This window comes from Carcharhinus amblyrhynchos, chromosome 12 (genome assembly GCF_965287045.1).
Source record: "Carcharhinus amblyrhynchos chromosome 12, sCarAmb.v2.hapA, whole genome shotgun sequence".
In the NCBI taxonomy this organism is placed as follows: Eukaryota; Metazoa; Chordata; class Chondrichthyes; order Carcharhiniformes; family Carcharhinidae; genus Carcharhinus; species Carcharhinus amblyrhynchos.
In genome coordinates, this window is record NC_137335.1 from 12,227,459 (window position 1) to 12,249,270 (window position 21,812).

General features: G+C 40.1%; 1 protein-coding gene across 2 annotated transcripts in view; it reads right to left on the bottom strand.

Annotated features, from left to right (window-relative positions):
* The window catches only part of kiz (kizuna centrosomal protein), a 135,938-nt gene that overhangs the window by 22,897 nt on the left and 91,229 nt on the right, over positions 1-21,812 (bottom strand). The window contains exons 9-12 of one of the 2 annotated variants that reach the window (XR_013888220.1): positions 20,522-20,675; positions 18,278-18,440; positions 13,284-13,361; positions 11,948-12,040 (exon numbers count right to left, since the gene is read on the bottom strand). Coding sequence is in view for 1 of the 2 variants with exons in the window: in XM_080199740.1 (XP_080055866.1) it covers positions 11,948-12,044; positions 13,284-13,361; positions 18,278-18,440; positions 20,522-20,675 (492 nt within the window). In the remaining variant the exon portion in view is untranslated. Of the gene's footprint in view, positions 1-11,947; positions 12,045-13,283; positions 13,362-18,277; positions 18,441-20,521; positions 20,676-21,812 lie in introns of both variants that reach the window. The other variant, XM_080199740.1, reaches the window with a different exon arrangement.

Consider the following 21,812-nt stretch of genomic DNA (forward strand, 5'->3'; position numbering starts at 1 on the left):
CAGCTGCTGCCGCCCCCAAGACCATCTTTGACATTTCTGTAGTAGGGAGTGGTAGGCCAGCAGAGAAGCTAAATTGGGGATAAACTTGCTGTAATAATTCACCAACCCCAGCAAGGATTTGGGTTCTGTGCAATTGCTTGGAGTAGGTGCCTCCTTGATGGTCCTCACCTTGTCTTCCACTGGATGACCGCCCTTGCTATCTGCCCAGATAACCTCAACAGGTGACTGTCCTTACTTGGAAAACACATTTATCCCTTTTCAGGTGTACCCTGATCTCTGAAACCATCATAAGGCCTCTTCCAGGTTCGCTAGGTGTTCAAGTTCTGAAGTTCCAGTAGACAATACTTTGTCCAAGTACACCAATGCCTGAGGTAACCCTTGGAGTATGTTCTCCATGACCATGACCATCAGTCCAGAGGTGATGAGAAGTCTGCTCTCCAATAACAAACACCACAGCCCCAATATCCTCTTCCATTTTTAACGGGTGGTCATTTACTAACAGCTCCATCATTATGGAGGCAATCTTTATCACAGAGAAGTGATTTAATTGTATTGAGTCTGGTGGTGGGCCTGTCTGCAAGGTACAGTTCAGCACACGCTCTGGCCTTTTCTTAAAATAGCATTTTGACTATCCCTCTACCTCATCACCCCAATTTTGATCGTCTGCAGCACTTGCAATAATCTGCCATCTGGTGTCCAGAAAACGGCAGGGATAGGCTTCCAAAGAGTCTGCAGGCTGTCCCTGACTTCCCTCAACTGCCTGATGTGACTCGGGCTCCACTGCTGCCAGGGAAGCTGGGATATTTTGCTGATACCATCGTGGCATGAGGCCCCCGTGCCCCCGCCAACCCATTGAAGGCCACTAATCTGACACTCTCTTGGATTGTGAGCTCCTTTTTCTGCATTCTCTAATGATAGGGCTTTCTCAATGGCCTTCTTTAGCTCCAAATTGAGTTGTGCCAAAAGTTTTCTTTTGGACTGTCACCTCGTTAATTCCACAGACAGCCTATCTCGCAGCATGTTGTTCAGGTGTAATGCGAATTCACAACGCTCTGTCAATGTTTGCAGCCTGGTCCAAAGATGTGTGGGTTAGATGGATTGGCCATTCTAAGTTGCCTCTTAGTGTCAGGGGGACTAGCTAGAGGAAATGCATGGGTTATGGGGATACAGCCTGGGTGGGATCGAGGTCCCACCTGTCATCAATAGGATCACTTTTTGCTTCTCGTCCTCCTCAATACTGTTGGCTTGAGAAAAGTAACACATGAGCTCTGCATACTGGGCCCAATCTTCAATACACACATCGTAGGCTTCAGAGGGACATTTCTCACTGGAGGATTACTTGTCTCAATAGTAAAGATTGTCCAAAGGGAAGAAAAAACTCGCTTTTATTGCTCGATACCAATATAATAATCGCACCAAGGCATGTTTTTCCGATACCAATCACCCATTTATTTACAGAGGTCGTCGAGTGTCACTCAACAGCTACAATGTGTAGTTAAGACTGCTGGCCTAAGTGGAGTCAGCTGGTTTTATACCCCCACTGGCTTTAAACCCCTACAGGATTCCCTGTAGGGTAGGCCTCCACTCGTCTAACAGGAGAGCTCATACTCAGTGGGGTCCACAGGGAGATCTATTGATGATTCCCCCATGGCCGTCATAACACACCTCAAACTGCTACCATTAGAAATCTGGTTTCACAAGCTAATGAGTATGCTGTTTATTCCCTTGTCTAATTTACAACCACTTTGATTTGTTTTTAATATTGAGGCCTTTGCGAGATCATATTTAATATCTTAGCTTTAATAGGTCACAGTTACATTCATTCCTCTTACTAAATTAGTAAAGAGGGCCCTGCTTGATTGCTGTTAGTAAGGCCATTAGGTTTTGACAAGCGCAGGATAGGCCATTAACCCAGAGATAACAGAAGCCCGTGATGAGATTTAAGATAGAGGTAACAGGTACTGAACATTATCTGTAAGTATCACAAATGTTATTGGAGGGACTACAGGAGGAAACTTGATAGGATGAATTCTGAAAATTCCTGTTCGCGGGGTATACCCTGTGGGCTTGGGACCACTCTCAGTGCATCAGATTTAACTGAAGGATGAAAAAGAAGGAATGTAGAAAAGAGATCTATGAAAGGAACAACTGGGATAATATAATTCTATGTTGTAACTTTCAAATTACTGCTCAAATATTCAAATGCATTAAGTCCTACTTCTACCACATGAAAACCATCACTGTTACCAGTACTGTTATCAGTTTTGTATATTTGGAACGAGTTGAAAAAAGGCTATGACATACACAGATTAAAAAGTTTAAGGAAGACTGTAATCACCAAGTAGGCAAGGTGCATTTTCTTCCAATAGTTCAGTTTGCCCCTCAAAATAGAGCTTCATAACTAGTAATTAATTTATGGCCATCCATGCCGTTATAACATTACCCAAAGGAGAATTAAAAAATGTTTTGGACTTTTAGAGGCATATCAGAGTTCATTTACTTACAACACATCTGTACAAATAAATGCAAAGCATATTAAGTAAGGATGAGGCCTCTGTTATATATTAATAGGTTAAATTGAATGAGACTACAATTCCGTTAGAGAGTGCAATCATAATGAACAAATCGGGTAAGGTGACCTCCAGAAGCTACATACCGGATGTACAATTGTGTCAAATTTACTCTTGTAGCTAAATATCAGTATTTTAGCAAAATATGTCGACACAACCCAGTTGCTCAGCACATTTATCGACTAAATAGTTGAGATATCCATACAAAAAGAAATGTCCAAGGTTTAATCTCCAATTTAAGTTGCAAGTTAAACTCAGCTAGGGCAGCAGCTGTAAAACAATTTATCTCCATGCCGGGGTTAAGAGAAGAAAATTATTCAGGATTCCTCCTCTTCATTGCTATTCAGTGAACCGCACTGTAATAATAAGTGCATGCGGGCATTTGGTAATGGCAGGTAGTGGAAGCTCCCACAGTTGAAAAGCCTGTTAACATTTAGTGCTAGCACTCACACATGAATAACAGCCAGTTGGGCAAGGTACCTAAAGGAGAGAAACAGGACCATGACCCCACAAGGAAGTCAAGGCCTCCCATAAAATGGGAAGGGAAAGAAAATAAAAATTATGTGCACTTAAGGGGTTTTCGTTTCATAGAGACAGTGTTTCCATGCTCCTGCTGTAGACTAAGTCAAAATATTATACAAATCAAGCTGGAGGTTACACTCTATGTAGCTTTTCAGTTATTGTAGAAGACTACAATTAAAATGTTACCGTGGTTACCTGCCATCTTTAATTCCATGCTTCAAAGAAATGCCAATCAGAAAGTAGTCATTATTAATAATTAGCTGAATGCTGAGAAAATGTTGCTACCAATGTTAAACACCATTTATGACTTTGAATAAAATCTTTGTTGATCAACGACAAATGGATTCTGGTCCTATGACAACCTGTTACAGTGCGCAAAAGGAATTTTAACATACTCAAGATAGTAGAGATTCTCATCAATATTTAAGCTTTCTTTTACATCCATAAAGACATATAACAAAATATTAGGTACCCTTTGCAGAAAAAAAAATCGAGTTATGTCATCAATAGTAAAATGTAACTCGCTTATTTAATGAAATAAAAGAGTGACTAAAGCATGAGCCAATGCAACCAAGTCACGTATTGCTATCCAAGTAATAGTGTAAATTTGTAAATATACTTCTCACTACAAAATAAATATAAATACCATTCAAATAGTTGCAACTTGTTCTTGGCTACTTTTTGGGTGACAGAGAATGAGGGCCTACACCTCCATTGCTGATAGCTATCTTTGTGACCAGATTGTGAAGAAATGTTACAATACGGTTAAAAGACCCGAGCAAGATATCCAGCTCCCAGCGTTTTATCATCCGGCTCACTGACACTTTACTGATGATGAAATCACTGTTTGAGCATCTGAAGGCTCTGACCACAATCCCACCCAGGCCCTACCTCCATATCTCCACACACTTACCCAATAATCCCTTTAACCTACACATCTTATGGCACTAAGGGGCAATTTTAGCATGGCCAATCAACCTAACCAGCGCATCTTTGGACTGTGGGAGCACCCGGAGGAAACCCACGCAGACACGGGGAGAATATGCAAACTCCACACAGACAGTGACCTAAGTCAGGAATTGAACCCAGGTCCCTGGCGTTGTGAGGCAGCAATGCTAACCACTGTGCCATTGTGCCACCTCGTGCCTGTGCCCTTATGTGTGTCTTGAGTAGAACAGCAGGCCATGGCTCAAACAACTGTTTCTTACTGTTGTCCAATGCTTCCTTGGCAGTTTCCTCTCGTGGTCCAACTTGCTTCCAATCTGGGGGAAAATGCATTTTCTCCAGCCTGTGCAGCCAAATTTGAGGAAGATGTTCCATAATCTCTCACAACTGACAGAGTCGAAGGCACTTGCAAGATTAAAGATGGTCATGTACAGAGGTTGATGCTGATCCCTGCACTTTTCTTAGATTTGTCACGCGCCGGAAGTCATTTCCATTGTGCCTCATGACAGGCACAAACCACACTGAGACTCAGGGAGGAGTTCTTCAGCTACTGGAAGGTGGCGTTTGAGGAGGATTCCTTGATCTTGGGCATTCACCATTAAATGAAGACGTGAGGGTTGAATGCGCCTCCATGCTGGAGGCAGCTGTTACTTGCATTATCTTTTCTCATTTACAGGTGCCTCCAGGAAGGGATCAAGACCCAAGGAGGCAGAGTAAAGAAGGAGAAGGACACTCTTTCCAATCCCAACTGCAGCCGCAGCTCAGAATAGAGCTAGGAGGGAACGGAAGAGGAGAGCTCCACACCAGTTGAGGCATCACAGCCTCACCCTCCACCAGCTCAGGTACACATACTTCGGTGAGTTTTATTTATTTCAGAATATTTTCACACCCACACTTTTTTTTTTACCCTTTGGGGAATACTGGGGAAATGATGGTAGGATTCCTGAGCTGATTATCAGCCCTTTGAACCACATTACGAATGCTTCATGCATGACCAAAATTTCTGGCATTGGACTCAAACCCTCCAGCTTTTGCTTCAGCGGTCGGGGCACTACCACTGTGTCACAAAGCCTCTGATGGGCATTGGTGGTATTTTAGGAACGGTCGCACAATCTGGTAGTCACTGCATCAACATGTGTCCACGGAAGGCAGGGGAAAGTCTAGCTGAGTTCCCTGGCTCTTTGAGGACTGCTGGGGAAGAGGCATCTGTGAAGTCCAAGTCTGATGACGAGGCTTTGAAATTGGCCTTCCAACTCATAGTGGAGAGTCAACCAGAGGCTAAGCAAAATGTAAATTCCTATTCAAGCTGCCCTCGACACTTCAACTACTTGCTACTGTAGTGTTGAGCCTTGCAGCCTAATTTGTTTTAGCTTCATTAGATCAGTCACATCTATATCATATGCACAAACCTGTTTCACTGTAAATTACAAAGTTATTGCAAAAATATTGAGAAATCTAACTTTTCCTCACACTTCCAATATACCTGATGGCAGGTGGCAAAGAGCGGAGAGTTTCCTGATCAGCCACATTGCAGCAGGCAATGTCAAACCATGGCAGTACTTTGGCAAGCATAATCATGGACCAATCCGATGGAAGTCCACAGTCACCAATGTCCTCTTGGGACATGGTAACTGAAGGAGGAGGAGGATATTCTGGAAATGCCACTGGCATTTGCTGGTTCTAACTACATGATAATGACCATATTTTTGAAGAAACTGTAAACTAGTGACTTAGTTATTATTGTATGTTCGGCTAAATTTTCAATTCTATATTTTACTTTAAAAAAAACAGAACAAACTGGAAGGTAGTAGAGAAGATTTCCAGATTGTTGATATAGGCAGGAAGATGAGCAAGTTTTGTGATTTGATGGTATTGAGGGACATTCCTGGACGCTGCAAGCACATGCCCTCTTAAATAGATGTTAAAAATACCACAACAGTATAGTGCAGGGGTGCTCTCCTGGCCAATTTTTATCCCTCAGTCAGCTGGAGAGATGGTGATAATGTCTATTGGAGTACTAATCCAAAAGTTTAAGCTAGTGCTCTGGAAAAGGGGTTCAAATCCTACCATGTCAGCTGGTAGAATTTAAATTTAACTAATAAATCTTGAAAAGAAAGCTAGTCTCAGTAATGGTGAGCATGACAACAATCATCAGTTGTTGTGGAAATCCCTTTGGTTCACTTATGTTCTTTAGGGAAGGAAGTTGTCCCTTCAGGATAGGAAATCTGCCATGTTTACCTGGTCTGGCCTAAATATAATCCAGTCCCAAGCAATATAGTTGATTCTTATTTGCCCTCTAAATGCCCTAGCAAGCCACTCAGTTCAAGGACAATCATGGAATGGACATTAAGTGCAGGTCTTGCAAGTGACACCCACATTGAATGAAAGAATAAAGACTGAAAACATTAAAAACAGATTATGTGATAATTACCAGATTCGTTCATAGAATGTGGGTGTCGCCAGCAAGATTAGCATCAGGTAAGTATCACATTGCTGGCTGCAGGAGATTGCTGTGCCTAAATTGATTGCTTTGTTTTCTCTATTACAACTGTAATGACTACACTTCAACACTATTTCATTGGCTGTAAAGCAATTAGAGACGTCCTCAGGTGGGAAAAGGTACCATATAAATATAAGTCTTTCTTTTCAGCATCTAACAGTAATTTTCACTGATGTTAACCTTGGGAAGTGAAGTGTTTTCTTGCACAGACACAATCAGCGAATAAAGTACAATCAGAAAAGAGACTTATTTATGAGTGATCCAAAAGGCAAGGACGTAGCAAAGTAATTAAAGCTTCTAGAAAAATTCTCAAACAGTCAAGATTTTTTAAAATGTTGAAATTCAGCTGTTACATTCCTCCTTGCATTTAACTTTTAAGATCTTTCTGTCAAACCCTCCCATTGTCCGGTTACCCAGTAACCCTACTGGGAGCAGCTGTATACACTCATTTGCGGTTTACCAGGAAGTCAATGGAGTCTGGACATAAAATGCCCTAGCTGCACAATACCTGGTTTCACTACAAACTTTTGCTAAAGTGTGAAAGTTGCCAGCTGCCTTTTACCCCAACAATCTAATCAACAAAAGTCTTCAGAAATAGAAACAGTATTTTCATGAATGGGACTGGTTGTCAGACATGTACTCTTCAATTGTCAACAGAACACAAAAAGAGAGAATGAATTCTTTCAGAGACCTTGGAAGGCCATTATTGACTTGCAAAGAACTGCCAGGTTTAATGATGCTGTATTAAAGTTTACACGTAAATAAAGTGTACTAAATGGAAAGCTTTAAGAAGCGCAAGTGAATTGAGCTAATAATTCAAAAGGAATGAAGGCAAGAATGACACATATAGATTAGGCTTATGGAGGTAAAGTAAACCTTGATTAACAGTTTATACCATGGCCAGCATTTTATGTTGACCGAGTGGGTGCCTGACCCAGGGATACGTGAAATTGCATTGGAAGATGTGGGGTATGCATCCTGACATCATGGTGCTCACACACAACATTGCAGTCATGAGAGTGTGTGGAAGTCTGAGGCTTGCCTGTTGATAATTAAGCAGGCAATTAAGCCCATTAAGGAAGCAATTGGTGACAATCTTATGGGGCTTGTCCACTTTTAGAGTTGGATGGGCCAACGGCCAGGCAATATTTACATTTTCACAACTAACATCTTCGAGGTGATTAAAAACTGTAATAAGACCTTTGTGGGCTCAGGTCCTCTGAGGTCTGCTGTCAGGTGCTTGAATTTGCTGTGTAGATGCAGTTTGCAGCATTTCACTGAGCTTACTTCATTTATATAGTACTGCAGCTCCCCTTGGCAGCCCCCCAACTGCTGTGAGCTTGCTGAAAACTTCTACACCCACCTTGCTGTGTGCCCCCCACCCACCCCAATCCTGTAACCCCCTCAACGCCACCAGCACCACAGCACTGAGCCTTCCTTAGCATCATTTCACGCTGCCAGTGAATTTGCCAGCTAGTGTGAAATAACAGTCGGGACCCAATCGCATCTGAAAGCGCACATTTCCAATTGTGCGTGCCCAACAAGCGCAAGATTCAGAACAAAGTATTCTATTTAGATGCATTCTTCACAAATCACAATTTAAAAAAAACTTTTCCAGGCACAAATGTGCTCCATGAATAACAAGATATAGTTAGTGTGCTGAGCCCATCTCACCTGCTGCACAGAGATTAGGTCGACAAACTGCTGCTTTCTGCAGAGAGGGCGTGGTTGCTGCTGTATTCTGTTTCAATGGCCACTCCCTACGTCCAAAGAGTTTACTGCTCCATATAAAATGAGGCTGGTTGCTTTCACTGTCAGGTCAGACAGTTGCTTTCAGCAATGGCACAACTAGTACCTGAAGACTGCTAACCTCACAGATGCACGATCTTGTTAAGATGAGCAGGATCAATTTAGATTAAGATAAGGAAACCAAAATTTTATGATTTATCAATCTCCTTTTCAGCCTGAAAATACTGGCATGTGTACTGCAGGTAAGACTTGTTGAAATGAATCATAGAATGTCTACAGTACAGAAGGAGGCCATTCAGCTCATCGAGTCTATACCGACCACAATCCCACCTGGCTCCTATTCCTGTAACCCCCCCACATATATCCTGCTAATTTCCCTGATTAGAATCAATTTAGCATGGCCAATCAACCTAACCCGCACATCTTTGGACCGTGAGAGGAAGCCAGAGCACCCAGAGGAAACCCACACAAACACTGGGAAAATGTGCAAACTCTGCACAGACAGTGACCCGAGGCCGGAATTGAATCCGGGTCCCTGGCGCTATGAGGCATGAAAATTTTGAATCATAGAATCCCTACAGTACAGAAGGAGGCCATTTGGCCCACAGAGTCTGTATTGACCACAATCACACCTCGGTCCTATTCCCGTAATCACATGCATTTACTCTGCTAATTCCCGATTAGGGTCAATTTAGCATGGCCAATCAACCTAACCTGCACATCTTTGGAATGTGGAAGGAAACCAGAGCACCCGGAGGAAACCCATGCAGACACGGGGAGAATGTGCAAACTCCACACAGACCACCCGAGGCTGGAATTGAACCAGGATCCCTGGCATTGCGAGGAATTAAAATTTTAGTGGAGTTAGTTTTTATGATTCCCCTATTAATTGCAGATTTAATATTTCCATGACTTGCTTAGTGAATTGCAATAGATTTTGTCTTACATGTCATCATTGTAACAGACATTTCCAGTTTTACAGAGCAAAGTGTTAAAAACTGCAGTTTACATAGAAACATGATTTGGGAATAGGATTGAAAAGTTGATGACTGGTTCCCAAGATGGTGCATAAAGGATAACAAGGTAAATTCACTCATGTCATGTTCCCATAAGGAAGTTTTACTCAAAGGCAGCGTGGGTGGCTGTCAGACCTGTCCTGACACAGCCACAATGCTGTAGCCTCAGTTTTCTGCTTTGCACATCGTCTGAGTGCGGCTCCCTGCTGGAAGCACTTACCAGGACATTTTGAAGTATTCAACTCAGACTGTAGTTGGTACAGAGCCTATTTAGAATCTAGTAAATGGTTTACCAGTATAACAAATGTGAAACTTGAGCACTGGAAATGGTAACAGTATAGTAGCAGTCACAAGTTTGAAATATAATTCTACAAACATATGATTGGGAATAAATGAACCAGGTTCAGCAACAAAAGTATAACCCTGAAGCCAGCTAAAGATTTTTTGATTTGTCTTCACTGACTGTGGGCGAGGTTTGCTCTTAATCATGTAAGATTGCATTTTAGAAGAGTACAAGATTTTAAAAATTGGAACATATTTGAGCAGTGCCAACGTTTCCCACTAGATGTCACAGGTACATTTGTTAATGCTGCAGACAGTGCACAGAATTCACTGGAAATTAACAACAGCGAAAAATCACTCCATAGCATATCAGTAAAACAACAAAACTGGATGAGGCTTAACTAAAGACAAACTTCAGTCCATAAAATTGCCTTACAGTTTAAAAAGTTGTAAAGGAAGAAAATATCTCTTTAAAAAGTGACAGTTCTATATGCTTTACCATATCCCTAAGTCATTCCTTGTATTATTTTATGCTCTGCAATTGCATACCAGATTTGGAACAGACATTTTGTGTAAAAATCACTTCCAGTGATGCCATGAAATAGGACAGTAGATTCAAAGCAGTACTTCTCATTCATGCTATCACTAGAACTCAACCTTACAATGTCACTTCAGGGGTATAGTATACAATGTCTGCTTAAGGCATTGGTAAATGCAGAGATATCATCTTTCATAACATTAAGTACAGTAGCAATTCAGTAAGGTTTGCTTACTATTTAAAGCTGGATGGGAGTCTGATGTCACATGCTCGCAGTGTGACATATACATCACGGAAAGGGGGCGGCACGGTGGCATTACGGCCTCACAGCGCCAGGGACCGAGATTCGGTTCCTGGCTTGGGTCACTCTCTGTGTGGAGTCTGCACGTGTTTGTGTGGATTTCCTCCGGGTGCTCCAGTTTCTTCCCAACAGTCCGAAAGACATGCTGGTTAGTGCATTGGCAATGCTAAATTCTCCTTCAGCGTACCCAAACAGGCACTAGAGTGTGGTGAGTAGGGGATTTTCACTGTAACTTTGTTGCATTGTTAATGTAAGCCTATTTGTGACATTAATAAACTAAATTAAGTGATGAGTTAGCCAAATATACATGGTACCATGTCATGCCAAAGACATAAATACAGGTAAAAGGGAAAACCACGTCTGGTGCAAGGTAGGCTGTCTGTATAATCTCGGGCGATTCTTTGATTTGCCAGTGAAAGTATAGCATGTGCTATTATTGTCAAACTGCTTTCTCACTTCTACTTTGTAAACTTGTCCTGAGAGAGATATATATCTGTGTACTTTTTCTAAAAGGTCATACTGAGGCATACAATGAAAGTCCTTCCTTCCCCAAATAAAATGTCACTCCTTTCTAATGTACCGATAAACAAAATTAAAGCCTCAATGTTATTTTTGCACAATTTAATTGAATGAAGGAGATACGGACAGGATGGCACAGAACTTATCCTTAATTACCATGGACAACTAATGACCGATTAGAGTAAATAGAAATTTGACTCAGTATTTTATCTTGGAATGTGGAGTAATCCAACATCAACAATCTACTCAATTAACAGCATTTCTGTGTCACTGGTAATAGTGAGATATGCTGCTCTTTTGCAAATGATAAAGTCATGTCTACAATCAGTCGAGTAAGAGTCTTTCAAAGGAAGATTAATTCTAATTGTCACCACTGTGAAAATCAGAGTATTATAAACATGATTTTTAATGAATTATGCTACAAATAAAGAAGTGTCACTTCATGTGTATGAGCTGCCAAGTTTAATCTTCAAAAAGATGGTTTTATGGGCGATGACACTGTGAATCCCACCCACAGATTAAACACGGACAGCTAATCACTGACAACCAGTTACACTGTAGAAGAACAACAACCTATGGATAGCACAAGTACACAAAGGTTAGGAATAATGACGACTTTGTGCACTCGTTTAATTAGTTCAGAAACATTGCTCCCATGGAAATGTGACGTTCGTGATTGAACGCTTATGATTGTTCAGAATTACCAACTTTTGATTTATTGGATGGTAAATGTTGTGAATAATAAAATCAACTATAACTTACAAAGAACAAACCCCAGGGTTTACATTTCTCCTGACCATGCAGGAAATTAGACGATACATTTTTCAGCATTTTTGCGGAAATGTATAACACTTATTGAACTAATAAAAGTGATCAACAATGTAATATTTGCTGATTAATTGAGCTTTGTGGAACTGTATAACACTTCTTTTCCTAATAAAAGTGATCAACAATGTGGTACTAATTGTGCTTACTGAAAATTACATTTAATTGCCACTGTTTTACCTTAACTGTGGACTTCCATCACTGGAGTCAGTTTCACATTTATCCTTCTCTTTGACCATATTTTTCAGCTTCTTGGTGTGCTTCTTTTTGATTCTATCTAGAACAAAACATGAATGAGGCCAAAACAATTATACATTATACTATAATAATGCATATTCATTTCAGAATACTAAACAGGATTATTCATCATGCGTTATACTGTTCCTGAGATCTGAGGACTGATGATTCATTTCCATCATGTTACTTTTCATTTTGGGCTATTGTAGTGCAAGCTGTTCAGTGCTACAGAGTTTGTACTGCAACTATATTATTTATGTGTTATGATATACAATGTCAAATTTAAAAGACAGAGTAGCAGGACTGCCCCTTCGTGCTGTTCCTTCACTGCAGACTGCAAAGTCCAGATTTGCGTTACAATAAAAGGCGTAAACAAGTGGGTTGGACAAAAAGGAAGTGAAGTTTGCTTTGTCATTGAACCATGAACAAATCTTTCTAATTGTTTTATAGGATAGACTGCTTATTAAAAAAACATTCTTACTAGCTTATGTAAACCTCAGAATGCAATCATTTGTTTAATGACAAAACTTATCTATGACAATTGTAGTGTTTTATTGAATTTCAGAGAAACGATCATTCTAGACCTGTCACGGTTTAATAATATTAATGAAACTCTCAAGAATAACTACAGCATACTCTAGTTAAGTGTGTGGCTGATTTCCCACCATTTGTATACACTTATCAGAAGTATACACTTAAGAGGAGTAGCAATAAAGTATGCCATGACAAAAAAAACAGCTTGTTTGGAAAACCCTTTATGGATTCATAGAAATTTAGGACAGTTTAAAGAGCTTAGAGCATTTATCCTGACAAGATTTGAGTACATAGTAAGGACTCCCTTCATACTAAGTGGCAAAACAGAACTTGAATGAAAATAAACAGCATATATACAACATCTAATATGCCAGAAAAAAATGCTATTATGCAACAAGAAGATCACATAGGAAATGAAAGGACAGTTCTTTTAGTCACAAGTAAAAAGTAATTTACTCTCAAATCCAGGGTATACATTGTTTCTTTGTACATGCTGATATCGTTTGAATATATGAGCTACATACATGTATTGGTATAATTCAAAGATAATTGTAAAAATGTAAACTGTATAATGGGAGTAGTTTATATACTGTTATTTATCTGCAGACAACAAGCTAGTCCTGGACCCAGAATAAAAACAAAGTCAACTATTTTGCTATTCTTGGTAAGCACACTTGATTGATTTGAACAATTGGGTGAAAATCTAGCACGCTGTTTTATTGAAATACACCCTACTGGCTATTACCTGATGAATGTAAACCTGAGGCATCCTTTTCATTCTGCTGCATTGCTGATTGCTTTAACAGTTGATATGCTCTTGTTTCTGTTAGATTTAAAAGTAAGAAACATCATGAGTGTTTTAATATATCAAAAAAGACAGGCCAGTTGGTATCAGGATGAAACAAGTAAATATCTACCAGTTTAATTATTTCTCAACATTCAGCAGTATTGTTGCAGAATAAAAAATGATCCAATGCAAAGGACGCTTTTCATGCCCCCCCCAAGACCCGTCCCTCACACCATCCCCTAGGTACATATCAGGATGAGTGCCCCATTTTCACATTTGCTGGTTTAGGTTATTAACCTCAGACTGATAACCTCAGTAGGCTGCAGACCTAAAACTAGGTCTGTGGGTGGCACAGTAGCACAGTGGTTAGCACAGTTGCTTCACAGGGCCAGGGACCTGGGTTCGATTCCCGGCTTGGGTCACTGTCTGTGTGGAGTTTGCACATTCTCCTCGTGTCTGCGTGGGTTTTCTCTGGGTGCTCCGGTTTCCTCCCACAGTCCAAAGATGTGTGGGTTGGTTGACTGGCCATGCTAAAATTGCCCCTTAGTGTCCCAAGATGTGTAGGTTAGAGGGATTAGTGGGTAAGTATGTGGAGATATGGGGGTAGGGCCTGGGTGGGATTGTGGTCAGTACAGACTCGATGGGTCGAATGGCCTCTTTCTGAACTGTAGGGATTCTATGATCTTGGCACTCCCACTTTAGGGAGCCTTTCCAACTTCTCAAGGTAGAGGAGAGGGAGCATATTTGCTTGTGGATTCAATGCCACTCAGCAGTTCGAAGAAGGAAAGGGCCACACTATTATAAAATGTTACACAAATACTTGTTTAATGAATAATGAGTTGAGGTATATTAGAAATTAAGGATTTTTTGGCTGAAAGTTAGGGGTTGACTTTTACACAAGATCGACTATTATATGCTCGAGTACACATGCTAAGCCCTAGAAAAGGGGAAGTTTTATTTATTTTGGCTTCTGTGGCCTTGCTGCTCTTTCTCAGATCCTTCTATTTGATCTGGCATGACGAGAGTACCGACTACAGCTCTTCTGGGTGCCCAACCAAGGCACTGTGAGGCAAATAAAGCAGGTGATGGATCATAGCATCTCAGTTTGGTTGCACAGAATTAAATTAGTTGTACTTGTTTCAGGCACAAGCATTCTATCCAATCAGGGAGAAAAACATGGAAATCCCAGTAATTCTAGAATAAGACACCAATGTTAAATTAATGTTAATTTACTGAGTAGAGGTGTTATTTTCTGAATTTCTATCAAGTAATTCTATTTCCACAAACATTAGCATACTTTGTTTAGCCAGCCTACAATTGACTTTTTGCTATTGTTATTAGCCCAGAATGAAGTTTAAGAAATCTTCCTTTACGCTGTACATTCTCTCAGAGGCTATTGCTGGATGAAAATTGGGGTGAACTAAGAGGGAGGCTTCAGAAATGTTGCACTACATTATGGACTCTGACCACAAGATGGCAATTACATTGTCACGGGTAACTGTTTACAAACACGCTTTGAACTTTAAGGCTAACATAGGCAGATTAACCATTAACTGAAAATGTGGCAGTTAATGATGACAATGACATATTATTGTGGATTCAAGAAAACCTGTGTGAGATAATCCATATAACACACTGGAAAAAAAATCAGAAGCATATTTTCTCTTTAAGCCACCAATTCCTTGTAATTGAGAAACCAGAAATTCAGAAGAAGCATTCGATCTCTGAATGCAAATTAATTACTACAATACGTTCATATATGAAACATTAATTTAACTTTCTTTTTCAGATGCAGTAAACTTGCTTTGCATTACTAACATTCAATTTTTCTTTTTCTTTTCACTGAGTTCTAAAGAACTGGTTCAAATTTACAATCAGAGGAGGAGATTCCAATGCCAACAGCTGCAGTGCACAATTAGCACAGTACTTAAAAGAGCTATTAACAGTCACTTTCTGTGTTACTAATGTGTGTTGTAAAAATTTCATAGTGTTATTTTGTTTATTTATTATCTATTAGAAGATTTGTTCATTGCACATCCTTCTGCTCTCCAAACTTAATGATAACAAATTAAGGAGTCTTCACAAACCAGATAGTCTATATAATTAACACTACAAATTAAAATATACAAAAATTGCTGCACCATTATATCTGGCATTAATCTAATGAACCAAGTCCTATAATTATCATAAAAGGGGATGAAATCAAAAACATCTGCAATATAACGGGTAAAAGGGCTCTTCATTTGGATGTTTCACCTTCAGAATATGTATATGGCAAGAATATGTATATGCAAAAATAATCTAATGGGCAGCAAGGTGGCACAGTAGTTAACACTGCTGCTTCACAGCTCCAGGGACCTGGGTTTGATTCCCAGCTTGGGTCACTGTCTGTGTGGAGTTCGCACATTCTCCCCATGTCTGCATGGGTTTCGTCTGGATGCTCCTCTTTCCTCTCACAGGCGTAGGTGGATTGGCCATGCTAAACTGACCCTTAGTGTCACGGAGACTAGCTATGGGGTCATGGGAATAGGGCCTGGGTGGGATTGTGGTCGGTGCAGACTCGATGAGCCAAATGGCTCCTTCTGCACTGTAGGATTCTATGATTCTCGGCCTTGCCTGCAGTATGAAAACAATATGAACTTGCTTAAAGTTGTATGCTTCAGCTGATCAAAAGTGCTTAAATTTGCCAATAAAGCATGGCTAGAGAATTAGCATGTTGGACATTCTTACGGTGTTTCCTAAACAGGAGTTGGTCTATTCAGTAGACTACAAATCACATTTTATTTTGTGAAGACATGGCGCTTATAAATTCTTTCTTTTGAAATGCTTTCGTATGGAAGTGGTTGAAATCAACAGTAGGGTTGCAGACCTTGGATAGGAAACCTGGTTGGCATGGGCAAGTCAGGTTGAAGGGCCTGTTTCCCTGATGTATAGCTAAAACTGCTCCACCCTCTTTCAGTTAAAGACTGGTCCACGTTGTTACATCCATCCCCAATTATTCTGAATACGTTAGCACATATTTTCCATAAGTGAAAGTTTATACAAGACATATTAATAAACGTAATTATATTCAAGTGTGATCCAAACTTCATTAAATGCTGTTACTGCATTGTACTCACAGCTCTCAAATGCTATAAAAATCTGTCATGTTCAGGTGTTTTATGACAGCATTCTAAATTTAGGACAGGCTGTAAGAAACTAAAATTGATTAAACAGCCTTTTTTCATGTGGCATCCAACAATGAATACTGCAATCTATTTTAATATTTTTGCTCATCTTTATAAAACTTCATGAAAATCACCAATAAAACTGAATTTAAAAATATTTATTTATTTAGGTGCTTGTGAGTATAGCATTTGAGTATTGCTGAAGAGAGAGACATGCAGTCGACACTTTTCATCTTGCACTCATCGTGACACAAAAAGTCAAATTGCAAAGGAAACAACAGTTTATACTGCATGAGGAAAGGCGTACTGATCGGTCGGCAAGTCAGCTCTGAATGGTTGAGACATTGCCATGGTGAATATGCCAGGAAGTAATTGCTCCAGCGCTTTCGTTAATTGAAAGGAAGTGCAATGAATGAAAATATAGGGCAGGATTTTACGACCTCGCTCGGGAAGACTAGAAATTCCCGCCCAAGGTCAATGGAGATTTCCATTGTCGGACCCTCGCCCGCTCCAGCTCCGTGGCGGGCGAAGTGGTAGAGTTCCGGCCACTGAGTTAGACTCAGTTAGGGCAGCAGTAGTAGAACAATTTTTCTCTGTACCCAGGTTAAGGAAGAAAATTATTCAGGATTCCTCCTCTTCATTTCTATCTGGTGAACCGCATGTGTGCATGCGGGCCCTTGGTAACGGCAGGTAATGAAAGCTTTCACAGTTGAAAAGCTTGTTAACTTTCAGTGCTAGCACTCACACATGAATAAAAGGCAATTGGGCAAGGTACTTATTTTTATTTTTTTAATTTTATTGATGTCACAACTAGGCTGACATTAACACTGCGATTAAGTTACTGTGAAAATCCCCACAGTGAAAGTCACCATACTCCAGCGCCTGTTCGAGTACACTGAGCGAGAATTTAGCATGGCCAATGCATCAAACCAGTACATCTTCCAGACTGTGGGGGGAAACAGAGCACTGGGGAAAATCTGTAGAGACACAGGGAGAACGTGGCAGGTCTGCACAGACAGTGATCCAAGTCCGGGATCAAACCCAGGTCCCTGGCGCTGTGAAGCAGCAATTCCAAACACTGTGCCACATTGGTGGGCGGGCTGAATGTTTATAGATAGGGTGCCAATTAAGTGGGCAGCTTTATCCTGGATGATGTGAGGCAAGTGTTCCATTATGCTCCCAACTTGTGCCTTGTAGATGGCTTTGGGGAATCAGGACATGAGCTACTCTCCGCAGGATTGCTAGTCTCTGATATGTGCTTGTGCTCCCAATATTTCTATAGCTTGTCCAGTTCAGTTTCTGGTCAATGGTAACTGCCAGGATGTTGATAGTGGGGGATTCAGCGATGGTAATTACCATTGAATTTCAAGGGGCAATGGTTGGATTCTCTCTTCTTGGAGATGATCATTGCCTAGAACTTGTGCGGCATGAACTTACTTGCCAATTGGCAGCTCAAATATTTTTTACAAATGAAACTGGCAAACATATCATTTCTTGAACTGCACAACAGTTATCTGAAATGATTACACTTGTCATGTTATTCTTCAAAATAGTGCACTAAGTAATAATTAGGTGATTGGCCATGCTAAAATTGCCCTTTAGTGTCCTGAGATGCGTAGATTAGCGGAATTAGTGGGTAAATATGAAGGGACAAGGGGGTAGAACCTAGGTGGGATTGCGGGTGGTACAGACTTGATGGGCCAAATGGCCTCTTTCTGCACGATAGAGATCCTATGACTTTTAGCACTGTACTTACTCAGCTAATAACCTTTACAGAGCACCTACCTTGCTGCTTTGTATTAGTCAGGCCAAAACATGGCACAGGGATTTCTGCTTTAATTTCTGCATCATCATTGAAAATGGATGGCAAGCTGCAAGATGAATCTTCATTTGCAGAAGTCTGATTTTCAGCTGCCTTTGGAAGGATTTTCTTCAATAATGCTGTTGCCTGAATAGCAAGTAAAATTAATAAGAAACCCTTGAAAATGCTTCATACTCATAGAGCAGTGAGTAAAACATTGTTATTTTGACATCAATTAATGAACCACGTTTACCTATCTATAATACATGAATTACAGTTTTCTACTGGTCTCAATTTTCAGAGAGCTCTTTGGAAAACACAGGCCTAAATTCTGCAGTCAGCGACAAAGTAATGGTGTCTACCGCTTACCTCAAAGAAAGCTGCCTACAAAGATTTAATGTGTGGATTTCATCTTTCTCAAATTTAACCTGAATGTGGCACAATGAAGGGGATCTTCAGTGATGCCATCAAGCAGGATAAGTAGCCAATCACATTCAGACAGTAAATCACAAACAAAAATGCACCAATTCTCTAACAGCTATTATAAATTTTACAGAAAGTTTGGAGCATACATATTCAAAGCTGAATAACTTTAAAATAATTATATTTAAAAAACTATGAAATGATTCATAAATTACACAAATAAAAAGTTTATCTTCCAGGACAGCTAGATTCTTCCGCAGTAGTTATAACTTAGTACGTCATTAAACATCAAGTTACACCTCAGTAACGCAAGGTAACTTTGTAAACAGCAACATTACAATAAATTATAATAAGTTCAGTGATTTCTAAAGATTTCAGTCTGCAGTCACTTCTGTAGCATACCCTATCTAAGAGTAAAGAATTGCCAGCAGCAAACAAAGATTTCTGTGTTTAATTCTGCACTTGGGGACGCCAGAAGTTACTGACAGTTTCACAGAACATGATGGTGATGATGACAGTTTCGCTGTCATCACACTCACAAAATCTGGGCAATTTACTATACTGCCATCTCTCTCAGACTATGGGGATGATCTTACTGCTTTGTTACACCAGTCGATCATGTGGTGAGCCAGTGAAGTGAAGTGAAAAACTGAGCTTGTGCCTGGTCGCTCACCTCTCATATCACTGGCTGTATTCTGCCAGCATAATCAGCCTCGCACTCAGGAAGGGGTGAAGGAGGGAAAAATTGAGGTCAGCGATCAGTGGGTGGGGGGGGTGCACAGGTGTCATGATCGTGGGGGGTGGGAGTGCGCGACCAGTGGGAGTAAGGGTGCAATGTCTGGGGGTGGAGGGGGAGTGACATATTCCCAGTGCACCATGTACTCTTATACAATGTGCACATGCGCAATAGTGGCCTTTAGCGGTTTGCAGCCAGCTTCCTGGCATGAATAAACTCCATCCACTCCCCTTACTAGCGGGAATCACATTTGGAACCTTTTGTCCTAAGTACCATAAGAAAGCATATGGGAGCTTACCCAAAAAGTAGGTGAGATTTTCTTCTGTTTTCACGCTTGTTCGGCACTTAAAATATTTTTGGTAAATAGTTTTTAGAATAAAAATTAATTTTAAATCGTCAAACAATTTGCAATGGAACCTTACTTTTAACTCTGTTGATTAAAATATGATGGTAAAACTGTGGTGTCTTTCTCCTAAAAAGCGCAGGTTAGAAAATGGGATCAACCTGAAAATATTGGGTGATAGACTGACATAGTTCAGCTCATCCACGAGCATACATAATGCAGGCAATAAGTTTGCTTCTTTGTCTGACTAACTACGAAAGCATATAAATATTTATTTTGATTATTTTCTTTGGCAAATTAAGAAATATAGCCATGTTATTTTTTAAAGCACAAAAATAATCTGCATTGGTACATAATTCTGTTAGCTGTATTTGATTAATTTTCTAATCATCCGGATGTGCTGGTCATTATCAGTTTTGTCAAATTACAGAATATAAAACTAAGAATTGCTTAAACAAGACTGCAACGACTGTCCATAATGTCATAACCGTTCTGCTTGTTGCATAAGCAAATCAAGCAGTGATTTTTGTAAATCACTAATGCAGTGTGCAGTCCTTATAATTCTAGCGTCAGGAACAAATTCTATTCATTGATTTAAGTTGGTGTGAAATATCCATGTTGAGCAAAATGTATAAAAATAAAAGTATACACGGAATTTAACTCATTGTTATACTTTTTTTTTAAAACACAGCATTTTTTGAGAATTAAATACAATGTGATTTGTACCTTTTTGGAGTTATTACTGCTTTCTGCAATCAATAATGGTCCAAACACTTCTGCAGCCTCATCTGTGGTCATTACCTGATGCTCCAACATAAAAAGAACATGCAAGTACCAACGGTCCCACATTGTGGCAGAATCAGCAGGCAATTCTAACAATCTGCAGTAATAGAGAAAAGGCCAAGTACTAAAATGATGAAAAGCTAAGAAAGGAAATATATCACACTAGGAATTGGAAGGGTGAGTAGGGAAAGGTGGCAGGAGTTTCAGAGAGAATCAGAGAAACCCTATAGTGCAGAAGGAAGCCGGGACCTATCCTGGCTTAGTAACCCTTACCTTAGTTAGAATCCCTCTAGACACTAAAGATCAATTTAGCATGTCTAATCAACCTAACCTGCACATCTTTGGACTGTGGGAGGAAACCGGAGTACCTGGAGGAAGCCCACGCAAGCACAGGGAGAACATGCAAACTCCACACAGACAGCAACCTGAGGCTGGAATTGAACCCGGGTCCCTGGAGCTGTGAGGCAGCAGTGCCGACCACTGCCATTTCAGGTGGGAAAGAAGAAACAGGTTCCAGGATTAGGTTGCTGCATACAGAATAGTTAACAGATGGTTATCACCACAGACATTTAGGGACAATCAGACACTGGAGGACATGGAGGAAGGCCAATGCATAATAAGAAATATATACATGAAATTCAGAAATATTATGATAAGACAGTGAAAGGTGAGAAGGGATGTGGTTCACTGGGATAAATACAGGAATTAGAATATGCAAAAATTGTTTAAATATATGGAGAGAACAAAAAAAATCCCTGGAGTGAAGTATAGCAGCAGAGGCAAAGCAGAAGAGCAAAATATCATTTCAATAATGTAATAGCAAAAGGGCATTCAGAGATTAAATCACCTTTATTAAATGTGAACAGGCTTGAAGCTGAGGATGAGCAAAAAAAAATAAATATTCTGAATAGCTACTTCTTTTAAATATTTACAAATGTAAACATAAGCAACATGTCCCCCCTAAGGTTCAGCGGAAAAATCCACGACTTCAAGATAAATAATATGGAAGTCCTGGACATGATAAAAGCACTCAAAGCATCTAAATCACTATGTATAGGTTGCGTTCAACACAGCGTACTGAGAAAGACCAGGGAGAAACTTTTGAGAGGCATTGATTCTCATTATCAGGGAGTCACTAAAACTTAGAAAGGTACCAGTGGATTGGAAAGAGACTAATGTACAAAAAGGGTGACAAAATGGAGAGAGGCATTTTCAAATTCATATAAAATAACAT